This window comes from Peromyscus eremicus, chromosome 8a (genome assembly GCF_949786415.1).
Source record: "Peromyscus eremicus chromosome 8a, PerEre_H2_v1, whole genome shotgun sequence".
NCBI classification, from domain to species: Eukaryota; Metazoa; Chordata; class Mammalia; order Rodentia; family Cricetidae; genus Peromyscus; species Peromyscus eremicus.
In genome coordinates this window covers 77,300,875-77,321,852 of record NC_081423.1, presented here as the reverse complement: position 1 = coordinate 77,321,852, position 20,978 = coordinate 77,300,875, and the positions used below count along the sequence as shown (strand labels likewise).

General features: G+C 50.5%; 1 protein-coding gene and 1 long non-coding RNA gene across 4 annotated transcripts; one reads left to right on the top strand and one right to left on the bottom strand.

The window, feature by feature from the left end:
* Positions 1-1,050: 1,050 nt before the first annotated feature.
* Positions 1,051-20,499, top strand: Mycbpap (MYCBP associated protein). Of its 3 annotated transcripts, none has more exons than XM_059271560.1 (19): positions 1,051-1,158; positions 7,139-7,266; positions 8,038-8,197; positions 8,283-8,386; positions 9,035-9,218; positions 9,469-9,584; positions 10,256-10,406; positions 11,318-11,433; positions 11,514-11,629; positions 12,040-12,151; positions 13,236-13,425; positions 13,850-14,037; positions 15,468-15,614; positions 15,939-16,388; positions 16,780-16,901; positions 17,660-17,775; positions 18,288-18,433; positions 18,653-18,823; positions 20,327-20,499. In XM_059271560.1, the coding sequence occupies exons 1-19, from the start codon at positions 1,116-1,118 to the stop codon at positions 20,426-20,428; spliced, it is 2,862 nt and encodes a 953-aa protein (XP_059127543.1). In that variant the 5' UTR covers positions 1,051-1,115; the 3' UTR covers positions 20,429-20,499. The 3 variants fall into 3 exon arrangements, with proteins under 3 accessions (XP_059127543.1, XP_059127542.1, XP_059127541.1); XM_059271559.1 differs by lacking the exon at positions 1,051-1,158 and adding an exon at positions 1,191-1,379 and having other exon boundaries at positions 16,804-16,901; XM_059271558.1 differs by lacking the exon at positions 1,051-1,158 and adding an exon at positions 1,192-1,379.
* LOC131917603 (uncharacterized) lies at positions 12,917-14,187 on the bottom strand. The gene is made up of 2 exons (XR_009380708.1): positions 13,505-14,187; positions 12,917-13,379 (listed from the first exon to the last, which is right to left on the bottom strand). It is a non-coding gene; the product is annotated as an uncharacterized LOC131917603 (long non-coding RNA).
* Positions 20,500-20,978: the final 479 nt, after the last annotated feature.

The window sequence follows — 20,978 nt, the reverse complement described above, 5'->3', positions numbered from 1 at the left end:
TAGGCTGTCATAAAGGTCCCATAAAGGTTGGCTGCTGGAAGCGCTCTCTTTCCATTACTGCTCCTGTTAGCCGCGACTCCACAGTTCCTACAGCGGAAGCCAATCTCACCAGTGCATGTTACCTAGGCCCCATACCTCACTTCCATAAACCTTTCACTCTTGCCGGCATCCCAGACCCTGCTCCCTGGAGGGCCCAGGTAACAGTGCATCTACCTGGTGTGTCCTAAGTGCCCCCTAAGTGTCCCTGGGGTGGAGTAGGAGGACTGTCCTTGGAGCATGTATCAATTATGGGGAGCAGGATCTAGAGGAGCTTGTAGTAAAGTCCCGGGCCTGGAGAGGGGCCCAACGTCAGAAACAAACCAGATAATTCCAGAATGCATTAGAGCCCTAGATTAAAAATAATAATAATAATTAATAATAATACAGATACACTTAGAAATTTGAAAAGCTGGGCAGTGGCACACGACTTTAATCCCAGCACTTGGAAGAGGCAGGAGGATTTCTGTGAGGTCGAGGCCAGCCTGATCTACAGGGTGAGTTCCAGGCTACACAGAAAAACCCTGTTTCAAAAAAAAAAAAAAAAAAAAAAATAGAGAGAGAGACAGAGAAGAGAAGAGAAACGAAATTTGAGATAACAGGAAAGGACATCTTCACTGGGGAGGGAACCAACGGCGACATCTTTATGCAAAGACCCCAAGTATGGAAAAAATTAGGCTGGCTTAGGAAGTGAAGTCCCAGTGGCTGATGCATGGGCAGGGCAAATGACAGGAGCGTGGGGCAGGCAGAAGGGTCTGGAGCACCTATGACAGAAGTGGTCAAGGCGTGGTCAGCCGGGGGTTCAGGGAAACCTGAAGGTCGGCCAGCAAGTGGTGGCCCAGGGCAGGGGTATCTGCAAGGAGTCTGGGTAAGGGATCACACAGGGCAGCGGAGTTACTACTGTCCCTGCTCCAGCCACTCGGTCAGCTACTGCAGCTACCCTCTGTCCTACCCAGACCTGCTGATGACGCCTTGGAGCTCTCTAGCGCCTCCTGTGACGTCAGGAGTCTGACCCGGGCATTCTCCGGGTCTGCGAGCGAGCGTGAGGAGCCGCTTGCGGCGCGCGGGGTCGCATCCTGATGAAGAAGGCTAATGACAAGCAGTCCCCGCCCAAGTTGCTCGGTGGGTGCGCGCCCCCGCGCGGGGCGCTGGTTGCTATGGACGCCGCGGCGGCCGCTTGAGGGCGGGGTCGCAGGGGGGTGCCGCGCTGCGCAGTCACCCTGGGGGCCGGACGCGCAGGGCCACGCTGGTAACCTAGGGCGGCACCATGAAGGCCCTCAAGAAGGAATCCCGTCTCAAAATTCCAACCAGCAGGTTCTTGGAGGCCGCAGAGAGCGTCAAAGGTTGGCGCTGGAGGCCTTGGGTGCTCAGGAAAACCCGACAGGGATGCTTGGGCTGGGTGCTCAGGAAAACCCGACAGGGATGCTTGGGCTGGGGTTAGGACACTACAGATTCGAGGGAGGGTCACTGAGACCGTGGGGTACACCACACAGGGCGCAGAGCTCTGGACTTCGGTGGTGGTGATACGGCGAGTGAGGGACTAACAGAGGGACTTCAGGGGTCAGTGACAGGGGGACAGCCTTGGACAGGAGGAGTAGGCGACCTCCAACTCAATTTTAGAGTGGTGCAGGGGACAGACTTCCTGGGTTGGGTGAGAGGTCCAAGAACCAGGGAGCACCTAACAAGGTTCTTGGGAATTGAAGCAGGGGTCATCTAAGAATCATGCTGGGGAAAAATCCACTAGTAAAAAAACCGACAACGAAAACCCTAACTCTGTTGGTTTCAAGTGACATTTATTTCCTACCTCTTGGCCTTTCCAGCCTCATGACAGATACTCAGTCTAACGTGGACTAGTACCATGAATGTTTCCATTTCCCATTTGCAACCTACTCCCGTTAAAAAAATCCTGCTGGGGATGGACCCCAGGGGCCATGTGCATGCTAAGCAACTCTCTGGTGCTGAGTTACCCCTTACCCTGCTTTTATTTACTGAGGTCTATCATATGTGGACACTGGTAGGCACCTAGGTATCAATATTGTGTGACTCCAATCCTCCAGAAACACAATCAAGCGAAGACCCAGAGGAATACCGAAAGACTTAGAAAAGCAAATGTGGATGCCTATGGGAATTAAGGACCCTCAGAGCTTCTGAATTAGGCCTTGGTTGGTGGACTTAGAGGGAAGGGTTTTCTGAAGTAGATGTCTTAAAGATTAAAGAAAAAGACAAATTAATAAAAAGGAAGGCTTTGCTTCTCTGGGTTTGGAGAGCAGTGTGAATTCGTGACTCAGTGAACATAGGAACCAGAGGACTCTGTGCAGGTGTGCAGGGGCCAGACCATGAAAGGGCTTCCCGTGCAAAGTCAGAAAGTCTTGTTATGTGACCTTGTAGGCCCTGAGGGGACCCAGCCTCCTAGGCCTGGTGCAGCACACTGAAGAGAAGGGCGGGCCAGGGGTCAGTGGAGCCCCTGGGAGGTCCAGAGAACTCAAAAGCCCTGAGTGGGTTTGTCTTTCTTTCTTTCTTTCTTTCTTTTGGATATGGCTTTTATGTTTCTTCATAGTATAAAAAAGCTGGTGCTGTTTCATGACATACTTTTAATAGTTAAGAGAGAAGGAGAGAGAGAGAAAAAAAATCGGTTCCCTTTCCCAAGGGCAGCCAAGGGCTCTTCTAGCCGCTGCCTCGTGCTTACCTACTTTCAGGGTGATCTTAATCAGATTTGTACTCTCTGCTGTAAACAGATCAAGGAAGGATTTTTTTCACTGTGTATTTGTTTTTAATAAGGGAAGGATTCGATTTGTTAAATAGTCTTTGAGTTAAGAACATGCACCAGAGTGGGGGTGGGGAGTGGGTGGGAAACAAAACCAGTGTTTCACATGGAAGGTCACTTTCTCCTGAACTTTCTTAGAAGCCTCCCAGTGTCCAGGCCACAAGTGTGATCTCGTAGTCTTGTGCTATGTGTCTCTGAGGTCTCTGATTCTTGAACATAAAGGCAAGCACACATGACTGGGAACCTGTTTAGAAACCTGAACTACCTACCCAGGCCTGTGGCTCTCCTTGGCCTTGTTGCTAAGCTACAAGTAGCACCAGCTGCCCCTTCCATTACAATGACAGCTCCTCTCTGGAAGGGACAGTTTCTGCCTTGGTTCCCTCAGCTCAACCCTGAGGTCAGTTTCCCCAAGACTTTCAGCAACATCGAGGAACAATGACATTTGTTCAAGAAGTAGAAAAAAAAATCAGACCCCCTCTTCTACCCCCTCCCTCGGTCCCCCTCTTCCTGACCCCCTCAATAACTCCTCTTGCCTTAGCTCCATCAGAGGTATTGCCCGACTGTCCCATTCAAAGAGGCTTGTGTCTGACCCCTGTCAGCACAGAGAAATGCCAGCTCCGTGGCTCACCAACAGCCCCACTCAGCTTGGGTTTCCAGAACAAAGCACATGGGCCTCAAGTTCAGTAGTGACACACCCCTACCCTGTGGGGTCCTCCAGGACACCCCGAACTGCCCCCAACCTAGGACTGGTCCTTCCTGCCAGGTCTGCCTCCAGTCTGTCTGTCTGTCTGTCATTGGATGGGTCATTCTGAAATGTCAGCACTCCACTCTCCTGTTCCAGGGGTCAGATCTCTGATCTGGATTTCATTTAATATCCATTACACACACACACACACACACACACACACACACACACACACACACACACACACAGAGACAGAGTTAAATTCATGCCCGAGAATATTCACTATTCACTGAGCACCTTTGTTATTGTGGTTCTTTTGTTTGGGAATAAGGTCCCAAAGCCACCATGCTGTCTTCCCTCATCCTGATCCACGGCCCTGCTTCCCCAGCAAGCTTCCCATGTCGTCATGCCGCACACACCTGCCACATTTAGCCTTGCTCACTCTGGCCTTACCTGTATTACCACCATCTGCAGGTCCATCTCTGCAAAGCATTTGTCCCTTTCCAGCTCCTCCAGGCTGGATAGCTGTCCCTGCATTAGGGTCCTCAATTCTGCAACTGGCATAGTTATTCTTTGAATATCTAATCAGACCTATTAGCATGCTTTCCACGCAGACATTCACATTAAGATCACTGTGTGTTTGTTTCCTTCAAGAGGAACCACATTGTAACCTCATAGACTATCTTCTCTGTCCTTTGCAGCACATAGAAGGTGCTTGGTGTGCCAGGCATAGTAGCTCACATCTGTAAAACCAGCACTGAGAAAGCTGAGGCAGGAGAATTGCCATGAGTGTGAGGCAAGCCTGGGCTAGATAGTGAGTTCCAAGTCAGCCTGGGCTAAAAGGAGGCCCTGCCTCAAAAGAAAACAAAACAACAAAAGAAAGTGGATAGTCTCTAAGATGAACTTCACTTTAAAATGCATATGTCAGTTTAATGAATATTTAGTTAACCAGAGCAAGCCCTGTCCCCCCAACTGTGTAGAGTGGCAGCATTTATGGTAATGCACTCAAGATAGTTCAAACCTCAGACCAGAGCTTTCAAGGGCTGCTTCAATCTCAACCAATCAGGGTCTGTGTTGCTTGCTAAGCGTGGTGGGAACTTTGGCCCCAGGAGTCTTCAGCAGTGTTGAAGGTTTGTGTTTATATCTACCTACCAGTAATTCTATACCCATCGGTGAAAGGCACATCTGGGACTGTTTAGTCCCTAGGGAAGATGTAGACCGATCAAGGTGATGGGTAGAAGAATCAAATGTCCTGGAAAACATAAATAATATGGAAATGCTTCTAACATTGGGTTGTCAACTGGCCGCAGTTCCCTCATGGGTTGCCACCTGCTTTGACGTTGGTATAGAAGGGGAGAGAATTAAAAATTGGAATCCAAGCCCATCTAGATGGGGGCCAGTAATCTCAGGTGGCTGAGGCAAGAAGATGGCCAGCCTGGGCTTCAATAGGAAGATCCTGTCTCAGAAAGAAAGCTTGGGCATGACACATGCCAAAGGTGGTGTTGACACATGCCTTCAATCCCAGCACTCGGAGGCAGAGGCAGGCCAGTTGAGTTTGAGGCCAGCCTGTTCTACAGAACAAGTTCCAGGACAGCCAGGGCTACACAGAGAAACCTGTCACTGGAGGAAAAAAAAAAAAAAAAAAAAAAAGAAAAAAAAAATCTAAATCAAAAGCCAAGGCTGCATCTCCAGGTGTGGTGGAAGATCAGACCGAAATGGGGTCAGACTGCTCAGCTCTGCGTGTGTCTGTGTGTGCACTTTGTGCAGAGACATCCTGAGCTATTTTTCCTGTGGAGGAGACAGACTTAGAGTTATGTTTGGAATGAGTTTTTTTTTTAAACCACCTGCAATGTGGACATTTCCTTAAAAAAAAAAAAAAAAAAAAAAAAAAAAAAAACAGTTTGTGTAAACCAAAGCCCCGTGATGTTGTAGTGGTGTGGTCTCTGACAGATTAGAGAAGCACTAGATAAAACCAAAATGTTGTTCTAAACACCCTGACAGCTGAGTTTAGCTTCTCCTTTGGATTTTTTTTTTTTTTTTGTATAGATGTTTACATCAAACTCTCCTCAGCTAGAAGGGGGAAAAGATGAAATTACCAACCAGAGGGTCGAGGTGTATGTACATCTAAAGGAGTTAAGCCACCTCTCTGGCGGCAGACAGAACGCGTCCTGGCCAGAGGGCCGCTGGCTGTCACTTAAGTGGCGTGAACTCTGATCGCTGCACTTTTCTGCAGTCGCATGGGCCACTGGTGGCATCTGGCATCTCTGGCTGCAGTAGACCTTTAAATAATCTTGTCCTCAATCTTGGCCCCCTGGGCTGTTCCTGGCCCTGCCCACCTCTGTCCTCAGGGTAGGCTGAAATCCCTCGCATGGATCACTAAGCTCTCAGTGTGTGTGACTCCTATTTCCTCCTGCCTTTCTGCCTCTCACCCGCTCTCACTCCACTCCAGTGATTTCACAGTGCATGCTTGGAGTTCCAGAGGGTTCTCCCTCCTCTCTGGCCTCTAGGCCTCCCTACCTTTCCTTCTGGAATGTTTGTTTTGTTGTGGGGCTTCTCTTCCTCTCCACTCTCAGTAGGGATATCACCTCTTTATGGAAGCTCCCCTAGCCTCCCCTGGGTTGGGGCGCCTGAGTGCCTGACCTGTGTCCCACACTCGGTCAGCCTGACCATTCTGTCTCCTGCAACTGTTGGCACCCCAAACTGAAACTCTCTTCCCAGGACCTCACTATATAGTTCTGGCTGGCCTGGTCTCCCTGTATAGACCAGGCTGGCCTGAAACACAGAAATCCTCCTCCTGCCTCAGCCTCCCAAGTGCTAGGATTAAACTTTTAAAAAAAAAATTTTGTATTTATTTTATGTATGTGAGTGTTTTGCTTAATGTATATATGTGTACCACATGCATGCCTGATGCACACACCTATCAGAAGAGGGCATCAGATCTGCTGGGATTGACATTACAAATGGTTTTGAGTTGGCATACAAGTGATAGCAATCTAAATCTGGGTCCTCTGCAAGAATTACAAGTGCCAGATCGTGGGTCTTACAACGCTGGTTAAAACTGGTATTGCTACAGAGGCAAGCGGATTTCTGTGAGTTTTGGGCCAGCCAGGTTGATATAGTGAGACCCTGTCTCAAAAAGAGAAAAAGAAGCCCAATGCCAAGCCGCTGCATGTGGTGGCATACACCGGTAACCTCAATGCTTGAAAGATGGAGTGAAGAGCATCAAGGTTATCCTGGGCTACATAGTGAATTTGAGGCCAGCCTGGGCTACATGAAACCTTATCTCAAAAAAAAAAAAAAATCAAAATTAGCAGGACGGTGGTGTCACATGTCTTTAATTCCAGCGCTCGGGAGGCAGAGGCAGGCATATCTCTGAGTTCGAGGCCAACCTGGTCTACAGAGAAAGTCCAGGACAAGCAGGGTGGTACCCACCTTTAAGTCTAGCACTTAGAAACAGGTGGATCTCTACAAGTTCAAGGCCAGCCTTGGACATGTGGTGTCAGGAATTGAACCCAGGACCTCACTAACCAGAACATGCTTGCTAGGCAAGCACTCTACCACTGAGCTGCGTCCTGAGCTCTCAATCTGTCATCTTATTTATGTATGAATATATGCAGAGAGCTCTTGGAACACATCTTTTTGCTTCTCTCCAGAAAAGAAGCGGGCAAAGGCACCTGAGCAGCCCACTCCCCCCATTCAGGAAGAGCCTGAGCCTGTCAGTAATGTCTTACAAGGAGATGACATTCTTGCCTTGGCCATTAAGAAGGAAGACCTGAAGAAGGTAAGGCTGAAGGCCAGGAATCCCTTCGAATACCCAGCCACTCTCATGGTCCATCCCTGCCTTGGCTTCCTGATCCCAAGGAGCCACCAATTCCATTAAAAAAAAAAAAAAATCCATCAAATATAAAAATACAAATTCTTTTTTTTTTTTTTTTTTTTTTTTTGTCTGAGTCAGGGTTTCTCTGTGTAGCTTTGGTGCCTGTCCTGGATTTCGCTCTGTAGACCAGGCTGGCCTCGAACTCACAGAAATCTGCCTCCCGAGTGCTGGGATTAAAGGCGAGCGCCACCGCCAACCGGCTAAATACAAATTACTTCAGCATCTAAAGGAACTTACAGGAAGCTAGGTTTTCAAATTTTGAGATTCTAGTGGAGCCACAAAATAGTGAGATACCTTGGGGCGTGCCATCGTGCCCATTCCGCAGATGGGCAAGTAAGTTGAAGCAGCGTGGTTAGAAAGGAGCACAAGGCTGCTGCTGAACTCCAGCGATTTCCCTTACCTGTCAGTCCCCCTTACTGAATCTGTCTGGACATGCCAGGTACCGTTTCTTCCCCTCCAGGTTGTTTCTAAATCTCAGGTCTGTCACACAGGCCTTTCCAGGTCAGGACGTATGGATGGAGCTGGGGGAGCCGACTAGTCAGTCCTCAGGAATTCTACCAAGAACTGGAGTGTGTGTGTGTGTGTGTGTGTGTGTGTGTGTGTGTGTGTGTGTGTGTGCGCGTGCCCCTCCTCTGCTTCCCAGGTAGCATTTTCTTCAACTTTGTTTCTTTTTAGCAACACGTTCCTCAGTTAGTAGATACAGGAGGAAAGCCTGTAGTTACACAGAAGTTTATCATCCGTAAGCTCAAACCGAAGGACTCCAGCAGGAAGGTCTACCACTTGGTAGCACATCCTGCTCATCCTGATGCTGCCACAAAGCCTCTGGACTACTCTGGTATGGGTTCTCTAGACCTTGCATTCTTGGGTGGGTCGGGAAAGCCGACTCTCCGTCAGACAGTTTTTCTGTTTCTCCTCCCCAGGTCCCGGGGACAGCTTCTTAAGTGGTGACCAGATCCTGCCTCACCAGATCTTGGGGAGTCTCCAGGACTTTAAAAGAATCGCAGTTGCTCGAGGGAATACCCAGGTTTGCTCATAAAGAGCTATGTGGCCAAGAGAGATCACTGAAGCCATTTTGCTCCCCTGCGGGGTGGAAGGGGTGCGTGTGGAGGTGGGAGTACATGGGTAGGATTCAAGAGATAGGCCAGTCTCTGGGCTTAGGTGATAAGTGACCCTTTGGGAAGTCACAGAAGCCAGTTGCCAGTTTGAACAACCTTCTGCTGAAGTGGGAATTTACTAAAAGGAATTCAGAGCTTGCCTTGTGGAACTCTGGGTCTGGGTAGACTGAAACCCACCAGGCAGCAGAGCTCTAGGCCCAGCTCCTCATTTCCCGTCTCTGAAGACTGGATTGCTGGAGGGAGATGTCCCCCACTGTTCTCTGTGCTACCTTCCTGTCACCTAGTACTCCTCTGTCACAGATCCTCCCCTTCGATTGGGTGTGGGTACTAGGGGCCCAGCTCAGTTACTCTGAGGGAAGTCATCCGTTGGGAAGAGGAGCTACCCTAAAGGATGTTGACCTTTCTGGGCAGAGGGAACTGTCACTGTTCGGCAGGCCCCCTGGTTTGTTTCCTGTTCCTTGCCACCCCATTGGTCCTGAAGAGGAGGCTCTCTTAGAGCAGGACGGAAGCCAGGGCCTGGGCCCAGGTCAGTCTTCCTCCACACTCGTGTGTTCCAGCTGGCCAAGCTGATACACATCAGGCCCTGTGTGATGACTCTCATCTCAGCGAAAGATGAGCCAAAGCCAAAGGCCCCAAAGGAAGAGAAGAGACCTCCATGGGCCCCACCTCTTCAGCACAACTTCCTGAAGAACTGGAGACGGCATGTCGCTCTGTGGAAGAAGCAACAGGAAGCCCTCAGTGGTGAGCCAAGCTGACAGGGACCTGCCAGGCCTCCACCTGGCACAGAGGCTCCTCTGTGTCTTCTCCCCTACCTGTCCACAACCTGGACTCGCACTGACTAGCATTTGTGCCGCCGCTCCGAGAGCCCCTGGTTCTCAGGCCTCAGTGGGTCCAGAAATGAGCGGGAGAGTGGGCCACTGGATCCATAGTGCCAGAGCCTGTGGGTTCTGTTTTGGGGCAGTGGTCACATTTTTTCCTTCTCCCTGTCTAGGGCATCTGAAGAAGCCAGTGAGTGAGTTGCTGATGCACTCTGGGGAGAATTACAGAAAGATCCAGGAGGAGCGGGAACTGATCGACCGTGCACTTCCAACCCAGCATGACAGAAAAGTGAAGACACTATTCCCAAGTACAGAGAGAGGGAGACAGGGGGGAGAGACAGACTGCACATGGGGAGTGTCAGCTGGTCTCCAGTTACATGGCTGGGGAGAAAACAGCCTGTCCATTACCAAGCATTGTCAAGCCCTTGGGATCTTCATGTTTCGGGGCTGTGCACTTTAATAATTTAGCCTGTGGTGGTCCCTGGCGGTCAGGTTATCATAAGATTCTAAATGTTTGTCTCCGAAGGGCTTTGAATGTATATATATATTTTTTCTCCTTTTTTTGTCTAACCAAGGCCAAAGCACTGGGATGTGTTTCGGCACATCAGTGAGTTCCTGGGCTGGGACCAGCTCACCCCATCTTTTTGGTATCTTTTCTTTCTTTCTTCCTTTTTTTTTTTTTTTTCATTTTTCGAGACAGGGTTTCTCTGTGTAGCTTTGAGCCTTTCCTGGATCTCGCTCTGTAGACCAGGCTGACCTCGAACTCACAAAGATCCACCTGCCTCTGCCTCCCAAGTGCTGGGATTAAAGGCATGCTCCACCACTGCCCGGCTCTTGGTATCTTGAAAACAAGAAAATTGTTAAATGCCCACTCTTCTGCCATTGGGTCCCAGTGGATGCCCCCACCAGCCTCTGACTGAGGTACGGAGGTGACCTCACTGTTCCGTCCCTCTTTGCCAGGTTTTTAAGGCAGCCAATTGCTTCTGGAGTCCACTGGAGTACCTGGGAGATGAGATGACAGGTCTTCTCATGACAAAAACGAAATCTCAGCGTGGCCTGGTGGAACCCATCACACACGTCAGGAAGCCCCACTCCATCCAAGTGGAGACTGGTGAGAAGCAGGGTCTGAACCCATTCACTTCTTCTGCCTAATGAAGGCGGCAGGGCAGTATGGTGTGGTCAGCATGACTCTGGCCCAAATCTGGGATCACACTTGGCTTTGAGCAAGTCCCAGACTCTACCTGGGATCCAGTTCCTTCCTCAGTGAAACTGATAGACGTGATAAAGGAGGCAGGGTAGTTAGGACCCTGGGCATAGAGCTTTCACTATCCCCATGCAGCTACCGAGTCCCTGGAATGTGACTAGTCTGCATAGAAATGAGCTGTCAGGGTAGACCAGTCAGTAGTCATTTCTATATTGGTTGCATTTCTATATTGGTTGCGATAATAGTCTTCATATAAAGTGTTAAAGGAACTATGTTACAATGAATCTCACTTAGAGTTGGTGAGATTTACTTTTTCAACATGCATCTAGAAAATCTGAAGTGACGCACAAGGCTTACATTTGTGGTCTGTGCTATACTTCCATGGGGTAGCCAGGCTTTAGAGCCCACCAGCCTGTCCAGACTCACACCCCAGCTGTGCTGGCTTTCTGAATATCTGTGAGGTATTTGGCTCCCATTGCTCTTGATTTTCTTTCATAAGCATTGTGAGGGGTTAAAAGAGACATTATATGCATTTAAGGGTTTCTGGCTCCCTTGCTAAGACTCAACAGAAGGTAGTTGCTGTTGTTACTGCAATCCAAAGATTTGGCTATCTGGCGGCTTATTTTGTGAGGTTCCTGTAGACGGTTGCTAAGGAGGTATAGCACCAGAGAACTGAAGCAGAGCTGCCCCACAGAAGCTGTATTCACTCCCCAATCCTCCTCAGGAGTGCTGTTGGGATGGGTGTTCTCAGGGCCCTTAGGCAAAGGGTGGGAAGCGTGACAGCAGCCTGCGCCGAAGGTCTTCCATCTCCACTCTAGGATTACCAGAGCAGAAGGATGCTTGGTACCGTTACACCTGGGACCGGAGTCTGTTTCTGGTCTACCGACGCAAGGAGCTAAGGAATATCATGGCAGAACTGGACTTCAACCAGCAGGTTGCTAATGCCTTCATACCCTATCCTGAGGTGCTTCAGGTAGCCTGCCAGCTAGCTCACACTACCTCTATTCCTCTTAGGATATCGATGGCCTGGAGGTGGTGGGTCGTGGGAAGCCCTTCTCGTCTATCACTGTGGAGGAGTATTCAGCATTCGAAAAGAGTATGAAGAGCTCCTCTGAAGACACAGCGTTCCTGTGAGACTGAGCCCTGAGGAGAGAGGGAGGCTTAGTTGCTCTGACATCCACCAGTGTTGGAGGGCAGGTTTTCCTTTCCGAAGTCAAAATCAGAGTGGCCTCATCCCAGCCTTGCCCAAGGCTGCCTCCCTGTCCTCTGACGCATTACTGCATGTCTGACCGCTGTCTGCTGCCACCTTCTTCTCCTTCCCCACAACTGGATCCTAGAGGGGATTGCCCATATATCACTGTGGTACTTAAATGTCCTCACCCCCAGAACCCTCCACAGCTAATAACAGGGAATGGCCTTGGAGAGAGACTCAGCAAGGCTGACCAAGTCTCTAGATTTCCTGACAACTGTGTCCATAGTTCCAAGTGGTGTGAGCACTCAGCCTCCAGGAAAATAAATAATCGTGTTTTTTTTCTTACAGAGACTCATTGACCAACGTCTCTGACATGGTCCCCATGCCTATTCTCGGCCCTTCGCTGCTGTTCTGCGGGAAGCCAGCTTGCTGGATCAGAGGCAGTAACTCAGAGGACAAGGTAAACTGCCTTTTCAGCTTCATGCACTTGCAGGAAAGGCCTCCCTGATGGGCCAGGCCCCAAGGTGACCGTGACAGTCACAAGGAGTCCACACAGTTTCTGATAGGTGTTTTTATCTGATTACACATTCCACATGCCTGGAAATGGTAACAGCAGCACTAACTGAAGCAAAATGAGATCACAAGGCTGAAAAGGCTGGCGGTGGTGCACACCTTAAATCCCAGCACTCAGGAGGCAGAGGCGGGCCGATCTCTGTGAGTTCAAGGCCAGCCTAGAATAGAGCAAGTTCCAGGACAGCCAAGGCTACACAAAGAGACCCTGTGGTGGGTGGGGGGAGACAGACAGACAGACAGAGAGCATCACTGATAATACCTAGTTTTCAACTAGCCCTCCAGCAGGCAAATAAACCCTTTTACATGGATGGGGCTAGATGGAGGTTTTAGGATAATATTTAATATTATTATTTTTTTATTATAGTTTGTGTATGTGTATGTGATATGTGTGCAGACTTACACACATGTGCATGTCCAAATATGTGTGAGCACACATGTTGGGTGCAGTGCACATCTCTTGTGTGAACGTCTGTGTGTAGGCCTGAGGCTGACAGAGCATCTCCATCTCTTACTTTACACCTGTGTACTGAGGCAGGGGCTTTCACTGAACCTAGAGCTAATGTTGGGGTGAGTCTGGCTAGCCAGCTCACTCTGGGGATTCCATCTTCACCTCCTATGTGCTGGGATAACAGGCAGACCATCACACTCAACCTGGCTTCTGGAGATCAGATCTCCAGTCTTTGGGCTTGCAAACTAACCTCTGAGTCACCTCCCCAATACCAGTTCTAGAACATTCTTCAGATGCTAAGGAGCAAAAACAATACCGGGTGTCAAATACTTCTCTTCTTAGTGTTGGTGATAACCTCAGAGGCAATTACCGGTGTAGGGTTGACACCACTCAGGGTGACCAAGCCCAGAGGAACAGTGTCAACACTGGACTTTCAGAGAAGTCATAGGAAACAGGGATGACTTGGCCACCCTAGGGCGAAACTTCTAGCCAGCACAGTGCTTGTACCCACTTCCTCCCACAGCAAACCATTGGAATTGGTGTTCGCCTGACATTTGAGACCCTCGAAGGGGAGAAAACATCTTCAGAACTAACTGTGGTCAATAACGGCACTGTGGCCATTTGGTATGACTGGCGACGGCAGCCCCAGATGAATTTTTTCCAAGACCTAAAGAGAAACAGGACACAGCGGTTTTACTTTAACAACCGGGAAGGTAACCCCAAGCTACCCTCCTCACCAGCTCCCCATTTGCCTCAGTGACCGGGACACTCCAGTGTTTGGTTAGTACCTACCGGTCTCTCCCCTCTTTCTGCCTTGACTCTCTGGTTTCTCTCATGAAGTGTGTGGTCTAACTACTCACATTTGTTGAGAAAACAAGAGAATTCTTGAGAATGCAGAGCAGGAGGAGCCGTTCAGGGAGCACAGACCTGGGGCCAGGATGACCAGCTGTTCCTGACTGACTCGCTCTTTCCCAGCTGTAACACTCAAAGTCACCCACTCCAGGAAACCTTATGGTCCTGAGAAGCAGGGATGGCTGGCTGGTGACCAGATGTGGGCTGGGCTGCAGTGCGCTTTCTGCACGTAGACTGGTGGTTTGGCCAGCCTATCATCACAGCCTCTGCCTCTGTCTCTCTCAGGTGTGATTCTGCCTGGGGAAACCAAACACTTCACCTTCTTCTTCAAGTCTCTGAATGCTGGCATCTTCAGGGAATCTTGGGAATTTGGGACCCATCCTACCCTCCTGGGAGGTGCTGTCCTTCAGGTCACTCTCCATGCTATCTCACTGACCCAGGACACTTTTATCGAAGAGAGGAAGTTGTTGGAGGTAGGAGACTTAGAATGTCAGCCATGGGGACAGCACATGGGTCACTCAGGGGTTCCTCCAGGGATCTTTAATTTTCCTAGCTTGAGAGGTGATTTTTTTCTCACCACACAGACAGGTAACTGCTCTTGCTTAGGAAACAATACCCAGGCCTTTATGATGTAGAAGATGGGAAGTGCAGGTTAGGGCAGGACAGCCAGAGACCCTACCTTGCAGCCCTGAGTTAGAAGGGAACAAGATGAAATCCTGAGATACAGACTTCACAGAATTATGTATGGAGTCCCTAGTAGGAGCTTTCACACTGGGGCTCTGAGTCTCGGGTGGATATGGGAGACCTTGGGGGGGGTTGCATTTTGTCCATGGCTGTCTGCCGCTGTGCGGTAGAGTGGGACTGAACTGACAAGACTTCCAGCCCAGAGACAGTGACTTCAATAACCAGCCTCGGTACCCTTCTCATTGTCGGCCTCCCTGCAGAGTCAAGGTGAGAGCTGGAGGCTCTTGTCCCCGTTCAGTCTCGGTGTGGTTTTCTTGTGCCCTGCTCTGTGGGATTCTGTGGAAAGCTGGGCATTTATGTGGTACCCTACACACAGGCTGGGGCTTGGCCCGTGCCAATTAGATTGTAACTTTGATAAAGGCCAAGTTCACTGTATTTGCTGACTCTAGGACCTGTGTGTGGTGAGATGCCCTTCTGCTTGGTTTCTATGACACTGTGTGGCCAGGCCAGAGGAAAGTTCACTACCATTCTGGGTTTTTTTGTTTGTTTGTTTTTTTGTTTTTTTGTGGTTTTTCAAGACAGGGTTTCTCTGTAGCTTTGGAGTCTGTCCTGGACTAGCTCTGTAGACCAGGCTGGCCTCAAACTCACAGAGATCCACCTGCCTCTGCCTCCCGAGTGCTGGGATTAAAGGTGTGCGCCACCGCTGCCCGGCTTCACTACCATTCTTAATGGCGCCCAACTGTGGACTCTGACTCTACCCCTTCTTCCAATAGGGGAATTGGAGGGTCCAAATCCTGTGCAGGAGTGGCTCTCCTCTGGGACTGGCCTCTGCTAGATGCCTTTTACCTTTTTGAGTGGAACATGGATGCTTAGAGACCTGGAGATTTTTGTGTCTTGAAATAATAAGTGTCGCCGGGCGGTGGTGGCGCACGCCTTTAATCCCAGCACTCGGGAGGCAGAGGCAGGCGGATCTCTGTGAGTTCGAGGCCAGCCTGGTCTACTGAGCGAGATTCAGGAAAGGTGCAAAGCTACACAGAGAAACCCTGTCTCAAAAAAAAAAGAAAGAAAGAAAGAAATAATAGGTGTCTGTGTAAGCCAGAGGGACTGACGTCCAGGCAGGAACTCAGACCCTACTCTAGAATGTTCTGACTCTCTCCTTGAGGATACATGGGCAGTGGAGAGCCTAGGCTGCCATCTTGCACCATCTTTCTTTCCCCAGAGTAAGCTGGCTGCCCACGAGGCTGTCACCATCGCACAGAGTGTGCTGCAGGAGTTACTGAGGGGGGTCTCGACTCCAGAGCGCGTACCATCCCCTGTGGATGCCAATCTCACCGAGGAGGACTTGTTCCACTACAGGAATCCTCGGGTATGGGTTGGCCCTGTGCACTCTGGGTGATTGTAGTAGCAAACCCTTCCACGTGCCGGAACCTGTGCTGGGCATCTTCCACAAGTAATTCACCTCCTCACAGCAATCCTAAGAGAGAATGAGTGTGATTTACACCCTTACAGGATGTAAATACAGGAAATGAAGGCCCAGAGAAGTTAAGGAATGTACCCAAAATAGTTCACAAGTGGGCGGATGCTTAGTAAGACCAGAACATCACATGATTCTTCATTTAAGCCTTGCCTGTCTTGGAAGGCCCAAATGCATGTGCCTATGTGTCTGTGTCCTCCCTCACCTTGGCTGCAGTTGCATTACCAGCATCAAGTGGTGCAAAACCTGCACCAGCTGTGGCAGCAGTACTCGTTCCTGCCTCTGAAGACGGACGAGGCCAGGGCAGGTCAGGAGGATGCCCTCAGCTCCAGGGCTCGGCCTGTTCCATTGCCGTTAGTGTTTGTTGATAAGGCCCAAGCAGACCTCGAACACTCGATGAGCAGCAGGAGCAGCAGGAGCAGCAAGAGTCCAGTCTTGGAAGCCTCCCAGCTGCAACTGAGGCAGGAGTCGGATGCCCCCAAGGAAACCCGAGAGCCCTTCCTGTCTCAGAAGACTGGTGTAGGCACCAAGAGCTTTCCACGGAAGAGCATCATGGAGGAGATCCTGGTGGAGGAGAGTCCTGACAGGGAGAATACCAGGAGCCCTTGGGAGCTGGAAAGCCTTCCCCTGCCCAAGTGGAACCTCTGCCTGGAGGACTTCAGAAAGGTGACCCTAAGACTCTGACGGGGTTGGTGGAGAAGGTCCCTGAGTGTGTTGCTCCTTTCTGGAACCCGCCGGGGAGGCTCCAGCAACTTCCCTTGGCCCATGGGCATATAGATGAAACCTGAGGGCCCAGAAAAAGTAGTCTCTTGAGTCAAAACTTTTTTTTTTTTTAAACAATGAGCTTCTGTGATAACCTTGAAAACTGAGGTTCATGGGAGTAGATTTTTTGAGGCAGGTCACTGGTTCCTAGAGAAGGTATCTTCTTTCTATAGACTCCATAGCTTCTAGTTTTGGGTCCTGTTCCATGTAGCCAGGTCCATTGCTAGGGAAAACACAGGGACCCTTGGAGTTCTGGTCCAGAATGGTTGCCCATGGTGTCCATGGCCCTAACCAGGCAGTGATTACCTTTCCTGAGGAGATCCAGAGAGAGGATGCCCTCATCCGGCTCAACAAGGCAGCCGTGGAGCTGTGCCAGGAGCAGAAGCCATTGCAGTCTGACCTCCTGCACCAGATGATGTAGGTACCCTCCAGGGGACCACCCCAGATCTCCTTCCCCTGGTAGTACCTGGCCGGGGGGCCTGGGAAGGTAGTTCCGGACTCCAGGAGGCTATGTTTCCCTTGAGCTCGGGGTGCTAAGAAATGCTGCAAACATCTCATACTCTGGAACGCGCCACAGCAGCCTCACAGCTGCCCAGTTGCTCCTCTGGGGAGCAGTGCCGTAGAACAAATAGTTAGCCTCCCCCACCCCATCCCTTTCCCCTTGTCTTGTTCCTTCTCGAGCAGAAGAATGGGGGCTGGGGTGGGAGGGGGCAGAGGACACTTGAGGAGAGAGGGAGCCTCACAAAAAGCTTCACTTCTCAGTGTCACCGAGCCGTCACCTGTTTGGACTTATGTGGATAGGTTTTTGAAAGGTCCAGAACACAGCCTCAGGAGCCTCATGCCGGGCATCTTGTGCAAGGCTCAGCCCTCCCCACGGAGCCTGACCAAGACTAGCCATCACTCCAAGCTGGAATTTAGACTCTCAAGCAAGACTGAGTTCATTCAGGCTTATTAATACTAGTCCTAGTCCTCCTCTCTCGGTTGCCAGCACAGGGAGGCCAGGTTCCGATGTGAACACTTGCATGGTGTCAGGGAGGATTGGCTGCTTGGTAACACGGCATTTTCGTGGTAGTGTTCCCCCGTGCTGGAGTCTTTAAAGGCAGGCATCCGAGCCTCCGAAGGTTCGAGGACAGTTCTAGAGTCAGGGCTTTTCTCCAATGTGTCTTTTCCTCTAGTTTGCAGCTGTGGCGAGATGTGATTGACAGCCTGGTAAGCCAGTCACTGTGGCTAAGGGCTCTTTTGGGATTGCCTGAGAAGGAGACGGTTTATTTGGATGTTCCAGAAGACCAAGGTCAGACATTGTGGGGGCTCACCTCGATGTAGTCTTCTCCTCCTCAGCCCTCTGCCCTGAAGGCAATAATACCTTGACTGTTTAACCCCTTATGGTAGGTACTTGAGTCCCTAGTGGTGGGGCTCATCCACCTTGGGTTTTTTGTTTTGTTTTGTTTTCATCCATCTTTGTGTCTGTTGCCAGGACTTGAGACTCAGATTCTACCTTGTTGGAGTGCCCTTGTTTAGCACGCTGAATCACAGGGAGTTTAAACAGAGTGGAGCTGGGACTGAACTGTCTCTTGCCCTGGTCACACAGCCTTGTTCCCTAAGGTCACATGAGGGCTCCAGGAAGTCTTCTTCCCCACTTCCTTAGCCCTCTCTTCTCTCAGCTTGCAGGGATTCTCTGTTTTCCTCATCACCCAGCTTACCTTGGTATAAGCTTGTGGTGTAGGCCAGGCCATGCGCGCGGGGGTGGGGGCGCGCCGGCGAGGGGGGGGGGCTTCTGTATGTCTCCCACTTTCTCCCTCTTAGGTCAAAAGTCCCCCACAGTCATAGAAGTGAAGGCGGTGGTGAGTAAAGTTGGGAAGGAGGAGCGGAAAGGGGCCACCCAGGAAAAGAAACTTCTCGGTGCCAGAGACAAAGAAGAAAAAAAGGGGGCCAAGGCGTCAGGGAAGGAGGTATATGCGGCTGTGATCTGCACCCCGATGGGGCTGGGGAGTGCTGGGGGGGATGGGAGGGGGCCAAGGTATCAGGGAAGGAGGTATGTGTGGCTGTGATCTGCACCCCAATGGGGCTGGGGAGTGCTGGGGGTGGGGGGGTGGGAGGGGGCTCCGGAGAGAACATCAGACCTCCCTCAGAAGCTGCTGAGGTTGTGTGTCTCCAATTTCTCCACGCAGGATCGCCTGAATAGCAAGAAACTGAAGGCAAAGGATGACAAGAAGGTGGTGAAGTCTGCAAGCCGGGACAGGCTCTCCTCAGAAGACCCTACCCCTGACAGCACGGTCCCTTCGCAGGAGCCCATAGACCCCCTGGTCATGCAGAAATATACCCAGAGGTTGCATGCTGAGGTGAAGGGAAGAGGGGACTGCCATACCTCCCAGGCCTCACCCCTGCATCTCTCATTCCCTTTATTCCACTGAGGAGCACTTGCTTTTACCTACAAAAAAACCAAACAAACAAACAAAAACCAAAAAACAAAAACCAGAGAGAAATGAAGGTTGGCCAAGGAAGGGTGCCTTAGGCAGAGGAAGTAGCTTATGCAGAGGAGGAAGTGGGCCAGGAGAGTGGCAAGGAAGAGAAGCTTCGGACAGGGCATGTGGGTGGTCAAGAAGGACTTGGCTGGCCCATGTGAGGCCTTGGAGTTTTCTCTGAGTGACCCCGGGAGTCATGCAGAATTCCTCATTGAGACTGATGTAATCGGAAGTAGGGTGCCTCTAGCTGTCCTTTGGAAAACAGACTCCCGGGAACACACCAAGGGTGAAGCCCTTCCCTTTGTAGAGCTGCTTCTACCTCCCCACAGGTACACACTGGTAGAGGTGTGTTTCCTGGGCCATGGAGGGTTGTCTTAGTCCTCTTTCTGTTGCTATAACAAAATACCACAGATCAGGAGGTTTATCTTGGCTCATGGCTCTGCAGGCCAGAAAGCCCAGGAGTAGGGCACCCAGGAGGGACTCATGCTGCTTCAACTCACAGTAGGAGGCAGAGGGGCAGCTGGGCTTGGGTGGAAGGTAACACAAAAGGAGACTTGTTTTCTGACAACCGCTAGGACTCACTGTGGTGAAGGTATTAATTGCTCTGTGAAGGTGGGACGCTCATGACTCAAAGACCTCTTAAAGGTCTCCAGATTTCTCAACACTCAACGCGGGAAGCAGATTTTAACATGAGCTCTGGAGGGGGCAATGTACATTCAAAGGCTAGCAAGTGTGCATTTGCTGAAAAGACTTCATCACGATCTGGTGTTAAGCAACAGGTCCTCAGAGACGCCCCAGGTCATCTTAGTCTTTGGTTACTATGGTTTTTCAAGGTGTGTGGGAGGTCTGCAAAACCACACTAAGTCAGCATATCTAACAGGGATGCTTCCTCTTTCGCTGATAAGGCATTGCGAATCTGGGCTTGCATTACTGTACACTGTGGGACCGCCCAAGGGTCTCATTTGACCAGAAGTAGTTTGCTGCTGCCTGTGACATCACTGAGTTTTCTGATGGCTGATGGGCTCTAGAAAGGAGTTTTAGGGCTCTGGGGACTCTGGGGTATAAACCCTTCTTTGACTCTACGGTATTGAGTCAATTTTCTTAGGCTGTGTGGTCCAGCCGCAGTAGGGGGCTCAGTCTCGGTTTTGGAAGCTTCAGTATGTAGATCTATGATCTTACAGGAAGGAGAGTTGGCTTCTGGAAAACCAACACAGAATTGGAACTGAGCCCAGGCCCACTCCAGATCTAAAAAATTACATGCAGCAATACACTATCCAACTTGGCATTCTGCTCTCCATATTTCCTCTTTAAGTAAGGCTGGTACATTGGTGCCTTCTGCAGAGCCAGCCTTGGCCTCTGATGTTTATCCCATTCTTGCAGGTCTATGGGCTGCTGGATAACCTGGTTACCGACATGATGATCCTGGCTGATGAGCTCAGCCCCCTAAAGAGTGTTGAAGAACCTTTGCGTTTTTGCAGCTGATTCCTGGGCCCGCAGTGCCTCCTGGGAAAATGGTTAGAAAAAGTCAATAAAGAATCTTTAGGTTCCTACCACACCCGTTCATTGTGCCTCTGGGGACGCTGGGTCTCAACTGTGTCAGGTGATGGTCTAGGACCTCCTGTATCCCACCTGCCCACATGTGGTTCTCAGAGCCACCCACATGGAGGGAGGCGATGTGCAAACGACAAAGCAGGAGAGCAGGTCAGGTGACAGGGCAGATCACCTTTGGAGGTCTCTGGAGCAGCTGCTGCGTGCCTCAGGCCCACACTTTCAGGGTCATGCTTCTCAGATTCAGCTCAAGTGGCGTCACATAGTAGGGACCGAGCGAGGGACTAGGAGGAGAAGCAGGGCTGATGGAATCTCACTTTCTGGAATCTTCTACTTCAGCTCACCTCATCCTTCAGGATGGCACTTGCCAAGCTTTCTAAACCCCGGAGGAATTGGGGCTGAGCCCAGACCCACCCCAGGTCTGAAGAAAAACAAAAGTACAACTATTTGCTATAATCCAAGAAACTCTCACATGTACAAATTT

Excerpts from the sequence above, each read along its gene's own strand:
- Mycbpap (XM_059271558.1), top strand. The coding sequence starts at position 1,304 with ATGAAGGCCCTCAAGAAGGAATCCCGTCTCAAAATTCCAACCAGCAGG. Across the intron at positions 11,630-12,039 it reads TCTGAAGACACAGCGTTCCT|AGACTCATTGACCAACGTCT; the intron begins GTGAGACTGAGC and ends TTTTTCTTACAG. Across the intron at positions 16,902-17,659 it reads GACCTCCTGCACCAGATGAT|TTTGCAGCTGTGGCGAGATG; the intron begins GTAGGTACCCTC and ends CTTTTCCTCTAG.